Source organism: Pygocentrus nattereri, chromosome 16, assembly GCF_015220715.1.
Source record: "Pygocentrus nattereri isolate fPygNat1 chromosome 16, fPygNat1.pri, whole genome shotgun sequence".
NCBI lineage: Eukaryota > Metazoa > Chordata > Actinopteri > Characiformes > Serrasalmidae > Pygocentrus > Pygocentrus nattereri.
Window position 1 is genome coordinate 39212515 of NC_051226.1, and position 16636 is coordinate 39229150.

Sequence of the window (16636 nt, forward strand, 5' to 3'; positions counted from 1 at the left end):
ATGGGGCAAGTCCTATCTCCTCACCTGGAGTGGGCATGCCATCCTTTTCCAGGCTAGGACCATGGACTCAGATTTGGAGGTGGTGATCCACATACCAACTTCGCCGCCGGACCTCGGCTACGCATTGACAACCTATCCATGAATATCACGAACAGGGGTGGAGACGAGGCACAACCTTGGTGGAGATCAACACTAACACTGAACGATTGAACGAGCTTGACTTAATGCTGAGTATACAAACACAACACTCACTCTGGGAGTACAGAGATTGAATAGCACAACATAATCTACAGAAAACCGCTTTGGTAAACATGAACATATTTTACAGGTAACCCCCTCTGTAAACATGACCATTACTGACAGTTTTCCTACCTCTGTAGAATACGGTCTCATAAGTACTTGTCTACTTAGAAAGTAGTTTAGAATTATCCTGTCTTAACAATATATACATCTGAATACAGTGGCCTAAATATTACAGAACTTTTAAACAAAAAAAGACCCTCAGAAGTTTACTTTAAACTTCAAGTTCAGAGCAGAAGCCCTATTCCTAGAAGACGATGGCTTCATTTCAACATACAGGCATAAACCACAAAAGCAGACTGTCTTATTTCCCCTCTCACTTAGACAGGAAATGTCTTCACCCTGTTCTTAAAAAAGATTCAACCAGCAGTGTGCTGGGTTCTGTATCTTCTGCAGATTACGCTGTTGCCAGGAAGAAGGTTAGTGCTGTTTGTTTAAAGCTATATACTTGACTGAAATAAACATATAGCTGAGCTTAAAATCAGAATAGAAAAATCAGAATCCTCAGTTGGAAGACTCTTCGGCGGGTTTCTGAAGCAGCTTGTTTTGTCTCCTCTGGAATTCGAACTGCAGAAAAGATCAGCAAATCAGTTTCCAGGTCACGGAAGAGAGATTGGTGGGTAAAAGCAGTAACTTTTAAAAAATTAATTAATTATTTTAGAGTTACTGGACACAGCCATCTGTCTGATCTGTCACAGCCTACCTGTGAATCAAGAGAGGACAGCAATGTAAGCTGGCTCTGCAGAGAAAACCTGATGTACTTGGATTAGTGGCTTCTGTCACAACCACAATTTCAAGCTTAAAAGCAGCATAACTGAAGGTAGGAGAATATGCAATGTATCTACAAGCTTTTAACCAACTTAGAAAGCAGGCTACAACTTTGATTGACTCAATGACTTCTAAACTTTTTTGACTGTTACATGTTTTGTCATTCAAGCCACACTGTAAAAAAGTGACACATACGCAGTGGTGAATGAAGTCAAGTACCATGTACCTGAGTTAAATTAGACCCCCAAGGTAAAATGTTCCTCCCTTTAGACCTCCACTTGAGTAAAAATACTAAAGTATTTACCTTCAAATGTACTTAAGTATCAAAAGTAAGATTACTAAAGATTAATTGATGCATCTTATTTCCAAGTTTAAGTTGAATAAAAACTGGCTTTAAACTCAGGATCACAGATGAGCTCCTTTACTATGTTGATCTGTAGGCGTCTGTTCATAAACATAAACCAGCCCAAACTAATTTACTATAAAATGAAATGGTGTTTGTAGAAATTCAGAAAAAAGCCGCGTCAGTCTCGACTGCATATGTGGACATATTTCTATATTGAGCTCTATTTACACAAAGTTAGGTTAGTTCATCATTTATGTTGAACAGACTCTCCCAAAGTTTTACGCTGCTGCGCTGACGTTGAACCGCGTGCTGCACTGGGTCGGTATGACCAACAGGTCAAAACCAGCTCTAAACAAAGTGACCGCTGGGCCCTGATTGGTGCTCTGGCTTTGCGCTTCTTTCGTTTTGACATGTGACGTTTTTATACACACAGAAACCAAAAGGAACGACAGATTTCTCAAAATGTAGGAGGAAAAAGTCGGATATTAGACTCTGAAATGTAGTGGAGTGAAAGGAGAAAGACGCCCAGAACGGAGAAACTTCAGTACAGATACACCAAAAAATACTAAAGTACAGAAACTAATTACATAATAAATTTTTAATTAAAAAAAAAGCGCCTTTCTCGACACACAAGGACACTACAAAATGTAGGGTTATATATAAAAAAATAAAATAAAATAAAAACATCAACAGAGAGAGTAGGCTATTTTGAACAGATGAGTTTTAAGACTGGATTTGAAAAGAGGAAAAGAGTCAATGTTCCGGATGTCAGGTGGGAGGGAGTTCCAGAGTTTGGGAGCAGAGTGGCTGAAAGCTCTGCACCCCATGGTACTCAGACGAGCAGAAGGTACAGAGAGATGAATGGAAGAGGAGGATCTGAACGAGCGGGTAGAAGTTGCGATTTGGAGAAGATTTGACAGATAAGGGGGGGCAAGATTATGTATGGCCTTAAATGTGTGGAGGAGAATTTTGTATTCAATCCTATATTTAACAGGGAGCCAGTGGAGCTGTTGAAGGACAGGTGTAATGTGATAGAATGAAGGAGTTTTAGTGATAATACAGGCAGCTGCATTCTGAACCAGCTGAAGCTTATGGAGGGATTTATGAGGAAGGCCAAAGAAAAGAGAATTACAGTAGTCAATGCGGGATGTAACAAGACTATGAACTAGAGTAGATGCAGTATGGGGGGTGAGGGAAGGGCGTAGACGATTGATGTTACGCAGATGGAAATACGCAGACCGGGTCACGTTACTAATGTGAGAGCGGAAAGATAAACAGTTATCTAAGATGACACCCAAGCTCTTAACCTGAGGTGAGGGGGAGACTAATGTACTGTCAATTTGGATAGAGAAAATATCCACTTTAGATAATGTGGATTTGGAACCACAAAGCAAAATTTCAGTTTTATCACCGTTAAGTTTTAGGAAATTAGAGGTGAACCAGGATTTTATTTCAGATAAACAGTTGGAAAGGGAAGAGGGCGGGAACAAAGTACTTAGTTTACTAGATAGATAGAGCTGGGTGTCATCTGCATAGCAGTGGAAATGGATGTTGAAAGAGCGAAAAATATTGCCAAGGGGCAGAAGGTAAATTATGAAAAGTAGGGGTCCCAGGACAGAACCCTGGGGTACACCAGAAGAAACAGGGGAAGACTGAGACCTGAAAGATTTGAGTTGAATGAACTGAGTGCGGCCTGAGAGATAGGAATGAAACCAGTCGAGTGCGATATGATTAATGCCAAAGGAAGATAGTCTGTTAAGGAGGATAGTATGAGAAATAGTGTCGAAGGCTGCGCTCAGATCTAGAAGAATGAGAATGGAAAATAAACCAGAATCAGATGCCATGAGAAGGTCATTAGTGATCTTAAGAAGAGCAGTTTCTGTGTTATGGAGGGGCGAAAACCAGACTGGAATTGTTCATAGAGACAATTTTGGGATAGGAAGGAATGAATTTGAGTAGCAATAACTTTTTCAAGTATTTTGGAAATGAAAGGGAGGTTAGAAATCAGGCGAAGGTTATTAAAGTTGTTGGGGTCTGAGCCAGGTTTTTTCAGAATAGGAGTGATAGCAGCCGTTTTCCACTAGTGAGTGAGGAATGAATAATGGCAGTTATGAGGGGGAGCAGAGAGGAAAGACCATATTTAACTAAGACTGTAGGGAAAGGATCAAGCTCAGTGATCAGGACAGATGTTCTGGTGGATTTTATGAATTTTTGTCACTAAAAAAAAACGACATTAAAGCATTACAAGTATCAGTTGAGTAAAAGTGGGAAGGTAGGAAGGATTTGGGTTGGAAAGGTTTGTTGACTAGAGAGAACAGTGTTTTGGTGTTCCCTTCACTAGAGTTAATTAGACCAGAGTAATAGGAGGATTTAGTTTGAACAATTACATCCTTATACTGCAACATGTGCGTTTTGTGCATTTCTTTGTGGATGGTAAGACCAGATTTTCTATAGAGTCGCTCGAGCTGACGAGCTTTAGCTTTCATTAGCCGTAGTTTAGGGGTATACCAGGGGGCAGAATGAGTGAAGGAAACGGGGCGAGTTTTCACAGGAGCGAAAGAGTTGAGAATATAGGTTAAACTATTGTTATAGTGGTCAACAAGTTCATCAAGCGAAGATGAGCTGTCCAGTTTCAGAATATTGTCCAGGCTGGAGGTGAGGACATCCTTATCAATGTCTTTGATGTTCCTAAATGAGATGAGACATGATGGCTTGGTTATGGAGAGACATAGTGTAATGTTAAATGAGAGGAGGAAATGATCAGTAACATGAACTTCATCAGCTGCACAATTAGACGGAGTGAGACCGGAACAACAGATTAAGTCCAGTGTATGTCCTTTTATGTGAGTAGGAAAATCGATGAATTGATTAAATCCAAAATTCTCCAGGCAGGATGAGAAGTCTTTGGTGAGGGGGAGATTATTGCAGTCCATGTGGATATTGAAATCCCCCAGCAATATTAGATTAGGTGAGAGAGTAGATGAATGAGTGAGTAGAGAGGCTAAATCAGTTAGGAAGTCATTATGGGGCTTAGGAGGACGGTAGACTGTAGCGGTGATGGTAGGAGAGGGTCCAGGCACTTCACATGCTGAACATTCCAGAGAACTGAGAGCAGGCACAGATACAGATGAAGTATCGCGAGACCTCATCCGCGACCTACTCCACGGGGTTGACACGTAGACAAACCCAGGAGGAGCAGAGTCGTTGAGTTGTGAGGAGTCGTTAGGTTGTTGCCAGGTTTCAGTTAGACAGAGAAAGTCAAGCTTGCGCTCAGTGAGGAGATCTTTAATGAGATGTCCCTTGTTCGTGAGTGAGCGGATGTTGAGAAGACCGAAGTTGACGGTAGTGTAGTGGTGTTTGGCCGTAGCATTAGCTGATCTGGCTAAGCTAGCAAGCATGCTGTGGCTAACACGCCGGCCGGTATTCCTGCGAGGGCGACGGGTGGTGGACCAGAATGATGGAATTTCAGTAGAGCTATCTTCAACACGGAAAATCCGGCGAGACCCACGATGAATGCATCTCGGGCGAGGCAGAAAAGCAGTGTCCGGGTGAAAATGCAGCACTGCTGACGGAGGCTCATACCGGAGATAACGCAGCCGGAGAAGTTCAGCGGCGGTGTATTGGAACAGGCCTGTCGCAGGTTCGCAGAAGAGCGACAGGACAATCCAAACAATCTCAATCCAGGCAAACAACTGGCTCGCCCACATTGTAGAGCACCAGATAGATGCCGTGTTGATGAGACGACACTAAATTCCCAAACCTTGTTGAACATAGAGAGACGAGTCCATCGATACTGGAGAGTATATGTACCAAAAGTCTCGCAAAGGGAAAGAAAAGCAACCAAAGAAAAACAAAACACCGGCGAGTAGCGGCAGCCAAACGCGCACAGCGTACATTCAGACCGGATGACAGCACTCCTCTCTTCATCTCTCATAATTAAACAGGCTTCAGTTACTCAGTTACTGTCCGCCACTGCACATAATAAAGATCATAAAGGTGATCATGGACACTAAGAACTGCTGACCGTGTTTTCTTTAAGTCCATTCATTCTGGACAAACAAAAGCCTCTGACCTTTCTGTTTAGACCCAAGTTTGGCCTCAAATTCATGACTTTTCATTGTTTCACTACCCAGACAATTAATTTACAGTAAACATTAGTATATTGTTTTATATATTCAGGAATATTCAGAAAAGCTCAAAATGAATAAATACTTGGTATCAAATCAATATCATTGGGAATGTAATGGTAATATATGCTTTCAACGTTGTGATCACGCAGGAGCTTTTTACCAGAGACCTGTCAGCCCCTGACGTTCAGTCCACCTGCTCTCGACTGTCCTGGCAATGGCAAACTTCTTTGGGAATAAATTCCGGTATGTACATTTATATGAATACAAAGAACTGACTGTTTCAAAATTAAATACACCCAGGTTAGAACACTAGTCAAACCCCCTAAAACCACTAATGTGCATTGAATTTGCTAAAGTGTATCTTCAACTTGCCGCCTAGTTGTGGGAAATATGTTAATATGTTTTATACTGTAATAAATTCCATCACAATAAGCTGAGTAACGATGAGTATGGTCGATACTGACAATATATTTTCCTATATAACACAACCTTAGCCCCAGAAATGAAGTCAGGAGCACTTGCCCCAGAAAGATTCTGATTGGTTCCCCTAAAGTTACCCCATATGTACCTTTTACTACCTCCAAACACATCACTGAGTGACAAATAAAACTTCTCGCCTTTCAGTTCCTGATTTTAAATGATAAAACATGCCACTCATATAAATCATGTAGGTTGAAAGAGTTTCATGAGCGGAAAACATGAACTTGGCTAAAGTAACTGGAACTCTGTGCCATAGTGGCACCGATTAATGGAGCCAAAATGCAACAGAAGTTTCTTAAACAGTTTGTTTCATTCATACACATTTCTCCAACCCCATTAATGGGAGCAAAGAGCATGCTGTGTCTAAATGATTAACCAAGACAATCAGCTGCCACTCAGTTTTTGTCTGAAACTGATGTTTCTGTGGACTGTCGCAATGAGACCTCAAATTACATGGTGACTGGCAATCATAGGGGTCCAAGCACCTCAGGTTTTATGGAGACGGTATAGGACTTTCAGCCGACAGGACACACAGTGATAGGCAGAGTTTATAGAATGGCTTCTATTTATAATGACTGTTGAGGAGGGATCTCAAAAGAAAACATCTGACAAATTTTGGACACACCTTCAGTAGTATGCAAGAGATTGTTTTAAACAAATAATTCTAAATACCTGGAAAGCAGTTTGTTTTAACATGACTTGCATGGACATAGTTGTTTAACTCAATGAACTGAATCATTCTACAGCAGGGTCCTCAAAGATCTAGCACCCTGCAGAGCTTAGCTCCAGCCCTTAACTAACACAGCTGATTCAGTTAACGAAGGCCTTCAAAGTATCTGAATATTAGATCCAAATGTGATGAATCTGAACTCTCCAGGCTGGTAGATCTCCAGGACCAGGATTGGGCATCCGTGTTCTGCAGCAAATTACTTCATTCCCTTTACTTTTTTCTCAGAGTGCACCTTGATGACTAATCTTCTTTTAAAATCAACTAAAATGTTAAACAATCTTGCAGTTCTGTATTTGGCAGTTCTGAATTATTAGCCTAATGATTAGCTATTTTACCTTGGTTGCTGCTGAAAATTAAACACACTGAAGAACATATACATTTAAGCAAGCTATACCAATGTTTTTAGAGATATTATGCGATAGTTATGGTGCTGTTTGAATTTAAAGGCGTGTGTTTGTCCCTGAAACACTATGGTCCCACCTAAAGACCCAATAGTCCCCACTGGCCTCAGGAAACTGCTTACGTTGCATATGCCATGTCCTGCTAACGCCTTATCTTCAGTACAGCTACAAGGTGTTTAAGATGGAGAGATGTAGTTGTAGTTTAAGGTGGATTGGTGATAACTGTCACGCTTTTCTTCTCCTTTCTAGAGCATTACGGGAGATAGGCAACAGCATCACTTTGTTGCCGACAAGGTGAGTATCTGGATCTATGGAGGGCCCAAATAATGACTATTCGGACTATCACAGACTCCATGTCAACACCTTAGTTTAAAAAGACCCCTGACTATTAAGACATGGTATTTTGTCTGCTTCTGTGATGTGATGAGGTGTACAGAGCAAGAGGCTAAACTAAGTCCACGCTGCAAAAGATGTGAAGCAGAGAATCGGTGACAGTGATGAAGAGAATCTAAAGATGTTTGAGCTCCTCCACACCCACATCTCTTTAATACCTGTATACGGAGGACATCCTTGATGTGTTTGTATCCAAACCTGAGTAAAATTCATTAAATAAACAATTACAAACTCCTTATTTGACGATGGCTTTGGTTGAAAGAAGTAGAAAACGGCTCAGTTCAAGACAAACCACCATTGTCTCCAGTGGTCATGAAATCAGGGAGTCGAGCGGCTTGTAAGATCAGGTTCAAGTAAAATGTAACCTGTAAAGAGAAGACTTTGGCCTTAAAATCTATTTTTAATCCATTCATGGTGGAGGGAGACATGCAGGGCGCTGTGCGGCAAAATAGTCCCCAAAGAAAACTCATTATTCCAGATTTTCCACTGTTTTCCATCATCAACATTCCATATAAGCTCAGAAGACTCGTGTAGGTTCTCTGGTGGTTCTGGATGGTAAATAAAGTGTCGATATCTGTGTTGTAGTCATGGCGACGCCTGGTTCCCATCACCACCACTGTAAAGAGATCTGAGTCTGTACTATCAGACATGCTGAATGACTTTGTTTACATTGTTAAACAGCATCTTTTGATTCTCCTTTTTAGAACACCGAGACAGCCAAACAACAGCTGTACTCTGAATCAGAATGACAGACGGCTGAGGGAGGATGAATTCAGGTAAATGTGTTGGTAAAATTGGACTCATTCCACTCTTTGATTCTCTGCCACTGAGCATTAGAGTCAATGGACATGCAGGCTTGGCTGAAGTCAAAGTCTGCAAGTAGGATGGTACAGAAAACTGTAGCTATGCTAGTGAGAAAATAATATATTTAATTTTTTTGTTTGTTTGTGTGTGTTTTTTTTTTTGGTGTAAAGAAATAAGTTACATCTGATAAAGTTTATTACTATAATATCTTTCTTCGAAATGCACTATATTGCCAAAAGTATTCGGTCGTCTGTCTTCACACGCATATGAACTTGAGTGACATCCCATTCTTAATCCATAGGGTTTAATATGAGGTTGGCCCACCCTTTGCAGCTATAACAGCTTCAGCTCTTCTGGGAAGGCTTTCCACAAGGGTTAGGAGTGTTTATGGGAATTTTTGGCCGTTCTTCCAGAAGCGCATTTGTGAGGTCAGACACTGATGTTGGATGAGAAGGTCTGGCTCACAGTCTCCACTCTAATTCATCCCAAAGGTGTTCTATGGGGTTGAGGTCAGGACTCTGCAGGCCAGTCAAGTTCTTCCACACCAAACTGGCTCATCCACGTCTTTATGGACCTGCTTTGTGCACTGGTGGGCAGTCATGTTGGAGCAGGAAGGGGCCGTCCCCAAACTGTTCCCACAAAGTTGGGAGCATGAAATTGTCCAAAATCTCTTGGAGCTGAAGCTTTAAGAGTTCCTTTCACTGGAACTAAGGGGCCGAGCCCAACTCCTGAAAAACACCCCCACACCATGATCCCCCCTCCACCAAACTTTACACTCGGCACAATGCAGTCAGACAAGTACCATCTCCTGGCAACCGTCAAACCCAGACTCGTCCATCAGATTTCCAGACGGAGAAGCGTGATTGGTCACTCCAGAGAACTCGTCTCCACTGCTCTAGAGTCCAGTGGTGGCGCTTTACTCCACTGCATTCCACGCTTTGCATTGCGCTTGGTGATGTAAGGCTTGGATGCAGCTGCTTGGCCATGGAAACCCATTCCTTGAAGCTCTCTACGCTGCTCATGAGCTAATTTGGATGGGTGAATTACTTTTGGCAATATAGTGTGTGTATATATATATATATATATATATATATATATATATATATATAAATTTTACAGTGTGTTTTCACCACAGCCCATAACATTTTTGAGAATGAGCAAAAAACAAACAAACAACAATGCAAGAGTTATTTACTATTTCATTATTATGTTTCATTTTTAAGTCTGTATCAATGTTGCATTGTGATGCAAAAACATAACTAATTTTGTTGATTTTGTGCTTACCTGATTTTTCTACACACAGACCTCTGGATCTATTAATTTATTAATGAATGTTTTTATTTATCTAGTGCTCCTGGCAGAGAAAGGAACAGCACACAGTCTTTGTTTAGGTGTTGCACTGGAGTGTTCAACATTCGACGTCGGTTCACAACACTGAAACCTAAAGAGGAGCCTGAAGAGGAACCTGAAGAGGAACCTGAAGAGGAGCCTGAAGAGGAACCTAGAGATGACCCTGCATATCGTCTCAACATCGTCAGCTACAACATAAATGGGAAGAAAGATTTACAGGAAGTTGTAAACCGCTTACAACGGCAAAAATCAGAGGATGACCCGCATGTCATTTTTTTGCAAGAAACATGCATCGGTAAAGGTGGTACGATAGCATTAAGTGAATGGAATGCTTACTACACGACATATAGTGACAACGGAAAAGGAGCGGCTATTTTGGTGAAAAAAGACAGGAAAATTAAGTTTAAGTATTTTAGCCAAGAAGTGGATGAAAACGGGCGTTACGTGGTTCTGCGATGCAGCCTGAAAGGCCAGGATTTCACATTCGTGTGCGTGTACAATCATTAAGACGACACCAGCACTCTAGAGCTGCTCTCACCATATCTGGAGAAAGTGACCCTAGGAGCATTAGTGATTGGAGGAGACTTCAACACCACACTCAGACAGAGTGACAGGGCCAAAGGAGACAAAGGAAACCTAAAGAATTATCCAGAATCACAGAGAAACCCTCAACACGAAAAAATCAGACCACTGGTAGAGCAGTTAATGGACCGTCATGACCTGTTTGACGTCTTTGCAGAACGTGACGCACCTGGAGGTTCTAAACATACCTTTTCAACAAAGAACAGAAACAGGGAGCAGATCGTGTCCAGGTTGGACTACTTTTTTATGCTTAAGCAATGTCAGGGGTTATTCAAAAAATGTACCGTCCTTGATGACGTAGCAAACAAAGACCACAGGCCCCTGTTCCTGGAGCTGAAGACAAAAGACAGTACTGATGAGGAGGTTACAGCAGCCATGCAAGCTCTGGAGCTGGGAACGGCAGAAGGACCCGGGAAGGACAACCAAAACATCAGTGGAGTTGAGATTGTGGCCGCCATTCATACTCTAGAGCTAAATAAGGTACAAAGACCTGATGGGGCCTTAGAATACAGCCATCTGAATGACGAGACAGTTGACCAGTTGAAACGTGAACTCAATGAAATTATTAACACATCCTCCTTGCCAGAGAACTTTGCGAATGACAAATATCTCATCTTGGCACAAATTCTGGCTCAGCGATTAGAAAACTGGGGAAGCACACTGAGTAGGAAAAAGAGAAGGAAGAGTCAGACGTCAGAAAGGAGGCAGTCCTCACAGCAGCAGACTGAAGAGCTGGAGACAGTGGACGGTGCTATGGAGGCCGAGTGGTCGGACTTAGACTTTTGCATTAAAAAGAAACTAGCAGATCATCCCAGTTTAGAAAGTTGTAAAATCTTGGGGAACATGCTGCCACGCAATGAAAGCACAGGGGGGACAATTCTGCGCAAGGGCTGTCCTTTGACCCCTATTCTGTGTGAGCTTCTTCAGGAATACGGGTCAGACCCACACTCCAGCAAGAATTAGGTCCAAGTGATCAGATGCTGGGGTGGCACGGTGGCGCAGGGTAGCGCTGTTGCCTCGCAGCAAAAAGGGCTGGGTTCAGTTCCCCAGCCGGGTGACGGCGTTAATATTATGAAATTACAGGCAGTATATTTATCGCTATTGTGATAAATCACACCACGTTGTGTTTTTCTGCGTGCATTGCGGACGTCATCAGTGTTTTAAGATCACTGACCACCCGCATGTTTCATTATAAAGAGAGCGTAATTAATCCTGTTTACCAGCGCAGGCGTGTTAAAGGGGAACTCCACGGTTATTCAGTAAGAAACATCGGGTAGCAAACAGCACGCCCTGCTCCTCTCAGTTACCAAACAGAGCTGGAAGTGAAGTAGTTGTTATTATAATCTTATTGTATGCCTATGGAATCACTGCTGAGTCACCAAACTCTTTATATAGAGATGAGATTTGAACCAAGTCCCTTTAACTTCCCTCTGAACATGAGGGAATCCAGTGAAATGTCTCCCTCTGCTGGTGAAAATCATAAACATCATTTATTCTTGCCATATTTAACTACTTCTTCTTTCAGCTGCTCCCTTTAGGGGTCGCCACAGTGGATCATCTGCCTCCATCTTGCCCTATCCACTGCCTCCTCTACTTTCACACCAACCATCTCCATGTCCACCTTCACTACATCCATAAACCTTCTCTGAGGTCTACCTCTTCTCCTTCTACCCGGCAGCTCCATCTCCAACATTCTTTGCCCAATATATCCACTATTCTTCCTCAACACATGTCCAAACCATCTCAACCTGGCCTCTCTGGCTTTATCTCCAAACTGCTCCACCTTCACCGTCCCTCTGATCTGCTCATTTCTAATCTTGTCCATCCTGGTCTCTCCCAACGAAAATCTCAGCATCTTCATCTCCGCCACCTCCAGCTCAGCCTCCTGTCTTTTAGACAGAGCCACAGTCTCCAAACCAAACATCATAGCAGGACGCACTGCTGTCTTGTAGACCTTCCCTTTCACTCTTGCTGCTATCCTTCTGTCACACATCAGCCCTGACACTCGTCTCCACCCACTCCATCCTGCCTGCACCCTCTTTTTCACCTCTTTTCTACACTGTCCATTGCTCTGGATGGTTGACCCAAGATATTTGAAGTCATCCACCTTTACGACCTCTACTCCTTGCATCTTCACCTTTCCACCTGCCATATATGACAAACTGTCCAAATCTTTATTATTATTATTATTGTTACTGAGAATAAACTGCAAAAGTACAACCACAGCAATGGACCATTAACTGCATTCTGGCTTGTTATGTTGCTTACTGACGTCTTTATCTATGTGTGGAGCAGAAGTCTAATGAGCTGCCTCAGTAAACTGTTGTGTAATGTGTGTATTGTGTTATCAGCTATTTGTGAGCCAGATATGACACACAAGATATGCTGGGTGCCCGGGAGGTGTTGTAGAGTCTATTCCTGCTGGTTCAGGTGAGCTAAACACTACAGCAAGTCCAGCCAGAGCGTTGATGGGTGTCATTAATCAGCCGTCAGAGTTGTTTAATATGTTTGGTTCTGTTTAGAAGATTAACGCAGAAGCATATTTGATGAATATAGCATATAAAGGTATAGTACACATTAGTCTTCATTAATAAAACTCCAGTGATGATTTCACACGGTTAATTATACACACAGAGGCGTAAATCCAGCTGCTAAATCCAGCTGCAGCACAGGGACAGTGCCAGGGGTTACAGTCTACATCTATAAGCATATATAGCAGTAGTGTATTAACAAATCAACAAATATTCAGCACAGTATTGGCTCACCTTCACACTACTAACCAATGGTCATCATGTAAGCATGAACAATTCACTGTGATCTATGAATAAGATGGCATAAAGTGGTAAAATATACTAATATGTAGTCTACAAAGAATCACTCAGGCCACAAACAGCAAAGACTATCAATTAATACTCACGTATCAGTAATACAGCACAATACAGTACTGTAAACACAGCAAAATATAATAACCAAAAGTACTTTTGAACTTAAATAAGTCGCCTTGTGAAACTACTAGTGATTCCTGCGTTTATGATAAGGAGTAATTGCTGTGTAACGTTCTAGATGAAGCAGTTCAGGATTCTGTCGTTTCTATAGGGGTTTAATTGACGTGAGAAGCTCATACAGTGTAAGTGAAAGGAAAGGAAATGTTACGATAGTTAGTCTTTATCAGGGGTGCTTTGACCTGCTGGTGGGCTCTGTGACCACAGGTGGTCGTGGGTCCAGTTTAAATACATACTATCTGTATGAGCTGCCATGGCTACACTGAGGTTCCTCCCTTTGTACAGAGAAGGCAATACTGTCTGAGCTACTGGCAAAGTGGGCAACGCTGTCCCCTCACAGCAAGAAGGGGTTCGATTCTCCGGCCGGGCACCCAGAGTCCTTTCTAAGTGGAGTTCTCCATGTGTCCATTAACACGCGGTCAGGCCACACGCACAATCTAAGCCACTTATCCTTCTGGGTCATGGGGGCGTGCTGAACCTATCCCAGTGGTCATTGTGTGGAAGGCAGGAAACACCCTGGGCAGCCTGTCCATCACAGGGTGCAGTCAGGCCAACTGGAGATAATAAATTGCCCCTCGGTGTGAGTGTGGGTGAATATGTGGCTGTGTGTCTGCCCTGTGGTGGACTGGCACCCGGAAAGTGGTGATTAGTAAGTGCTTTATTCTTTATTTGGACGCCCATAAGCTTCCACAAAGTGGCCACTAGTCTTCCTGGGGTCCACACAAGAGCAATTACAATCAAAATAAAACACACATCTTTAAACTCGCCCTGTATCATAAGAAAAACTAAAAACAGAAACAAAACTCAAAAATAAGTCAAATGCTAAAAAAAAGAAAGAATAAACAATAATAATTTACACTGAAGACCAAAATGTCCACAAAACAACAAAAAATCTGTAAAAGTTCTACTAAAAGTCCTATAACATCTATAAATGTTCCATTAAAAGTCCTACAACATCTATAAATGTTCCATTAAAAGTCCTATAACATCTATAAATGTTCCATTAAAAGTCCTATAACATCTATAAATGTTCCATTAAAAGTCCTACAACATCTAGAAATGTTCCATTAAAAGTCCTACAACATCTAGAAATGTTCCATTAAAAGTCCTACAACATCTATAAATGTTCCATTAAAAGTCCTATAACATCCATAAACCTTCCATTAAAAGTCCTACAACATCTACAAATGTTCCATTAAAAGTCCTACAACATCTAGAAATGTTCCATTAAAAGTCCTACAACATCTAGAAATGTTCCATTAAAAGTCCTACAACATCTATAAATGTTCCATTAAAAGTCCTACAACATCTATAAATGTTCCATTAAAAGTCCTACACCATCTCTAAAGGTTCTATAGCATCTATATAAGGTTCATCAAATTTAGTTTGAGTAACTTTTTAAAAGAAAATCTGCTAGCGATTGTTCTGATGTTAATGGGGAGCGTGTTCTGAGCTGAAGAAGTTTTCTTCCTGCGATTTCACTCACCACCAACTCACTTGATGTGTATTAGAAAAAAGAGATTAATTATTTATTTATTTTTACTAAAGAAGTGTGGTGTATTATTCCAAAGGACATCACGCAGGAATAACAGAAGACAGGATTTCAGTTTAGCCTCCACAGTTAATCGTTAATGCATGTCCACACACAGTCGCATGGAAAGACTGGTGACGAGCTAAACTGGCTGCTCTGTTCTGAACAATGTGAAGTTTCTCAGCAGCTCTTGACCACACTACTGGGCAGTTCTCCACATGTGACAGAACAACTCCTACCTGGTCGGTCCACCTTGTAGCTGTAAAGTAAAAAAGGACAGCTCATTTAATGCTGCCTCATTTAAGAAGGAGCTAAAACATTCTTCATAACATCAGCGTGAATGGGCGGGACTAAACTGCTGTAGGCTGAATAGACTGGTGTGCATACACACTATATTTCCAAAAGTCTTCACTCCCCAATCCGAATCACTGAATTCAGGTGTTCCAATCTCTTCCATGTCCACAGGTGTATAAAGCCGAGCCCCTCGGCCTGCAGACTGCTTCTACAGACATTAGTGAAAGAATGGGTCGCTCTCAGGAGCTCAGTGAATTCCAGCGTGGTGCCGTGATCGGACGCCACCTGTGCAGCAAGTCCAGTCGTGAAATTTCCTCACTGCTCACTCCTACTGTTTCAATGGCCGAGCAGCTGCATCCAAGCCTTACATCACCAAGCGCAGTGCAAAGCGTGGAATGCAGTGGAGTAAAGCGCCGCCACTGGACTCTAGAGCAGTGGAGACGAGTTCTCTGGAGTGACCAATCACGCTTCTCCATCTGGAAATCCGATGGACGAGTCTGGGTTTGGCGGTTGCCAGGAGACGGTACTTGTCTGACTGCATTGAGCCGAGTGTAAAGTTTGGTGGAGGGGGGATCATGGTGTGGGGTTGTTTTCAGGAGTTGGGCTCGGCCCCTTAGTTCCAGTGAAAGGAAGTCTTAAAGCTTCAGCACCACGAGATTTTGGACAATTTCACGCTCCCAACTTTGTGGGAACAATTTGGGGACGGCCCCTTCCTGCTCCAACATGACTGCACACCAGTGCACAAAGCAGGTCCATAAAGACGTGGATGAGCCAGTTTGGTGTGGAAGAACTTGACTGGCCTGCACAGAGTCCTGACCTCAACCCCATAGAACCCCTTTGGGATGAATTAGAGCGGAGACTGTGAGCCAGGCCTTCTCGTCCAACATCAGCGTCTGACCTCACAAATGAGCTTCTGGAAGAACGGCCAAAAATTCCCATAAACACTCCTAACCCTGGTGGAAAGCCTTCCCAGAAGAGCTGAAGCTGTTATAGCTGCAAAGGGTGGGCCGACATCATATTAAACCCTATGGATTAAGAATGGGACGTCACTCAAGTTCGTATGTGTGAAGCCAGATGACCGAATACTTTTGGGAATATTGTGTGTGTGTGTGTGTGTGTGTGTGGCCAGTGAACTGGTGAAAAAAGATGGCTCTTCAAGGGTGCTTTAGTAAAGCGAATGGTTCTGTTTAGAACCATCTGCATGCTTAAATGTGAATGGCAAAAAAGTTCTCCAGACTGATGGAGAACGTGTTGGTGTAAATGGCTCTATACAGACCCAAAGAGGGTTCTTTTATCGTTACAAGCGAGGAAATAGAAGAACCCCTTTCTGGTGCTATTAAAGAACCGTATTCGAAAAGAACCATATACCACGCGTCAATCTGAGGAGCCGCTTCATCACGCAAGGAACCGTTCTGTATAGTGAACAGAACCAGTGCACTCAGCCAAGAGCCCTGGCAGGTCCGTGCTTTGAACGGTGCACTGTCCCTTTAAGTGAGCTCTCCAAGGTAAGTAGGAAGGCAGGCAG

The 16636-nt window shown here is 42.5% G+C and overlaps 1 protein-coding gene across 4 annotated transcripts; it reads left to right on the forward strand.

Moving 5' to 3' along the window:
- Positions 1-633: 633 nt before the first annotated feature.
- Positions 634-11903, forward strand: LOC108442156. Of its 4 annotated transcripts, XM_037545801.1 has the most exons (6): positions 732-916; positions 999-1120; positions 5694-5787; positions 7405-7449; positions 8253-8324; positions 9702-11903. In XM_037545801.1, exons 3-6 carry the CDS (start codon positions 5759-5761, stop codon positions 10207-10209), a joined length of 654 nt encoding a protein of 217 aa, XP_037401698.1. In that variant the 5' UTR covers positions 732-916; positions 999-1120; positions 5694-5758; the 3' UTR covers positions 10210-11903. The 4 variants fall into 4 exon arrangements, with proteins under 4 accessions (XP_037401699.1, XP_037401698.1, XP_017577545.2 ...); XM_037545802.1 differs by lacking the exons at positions 732-916; positions 999-1120 and adding an exon at positions 634-719; XM_017722056.2 differs by lacking the exon at positions 999-1120.
- Positions 11904-16636: the final 4733 nt, after the last annotated feature.

Excerpts from the sequence above, each read along its gene's own strand:
- LOC108442156 (XM_037545802.1), top strand. The coding sequence starts at position 5,759 with ATGGCAAACTTCTTTGGGAATAAATTCCG. Across the intron at positions 5,788-7,404 it reads TTCTTTGGGAATAAATTCCG|AGCATTACGGGAGATAGGCA; the intron begins GTATGTACATTT and ends TCTCCTTTCTAG. Across the intron at positions 7,450-8,252 it reads ATCACTTTGTTGCCGACAAG|AACACCGAGACAGCCAAACA; the intron begins GTGAGTATCTGG and ends TCTCCTTTTTAG.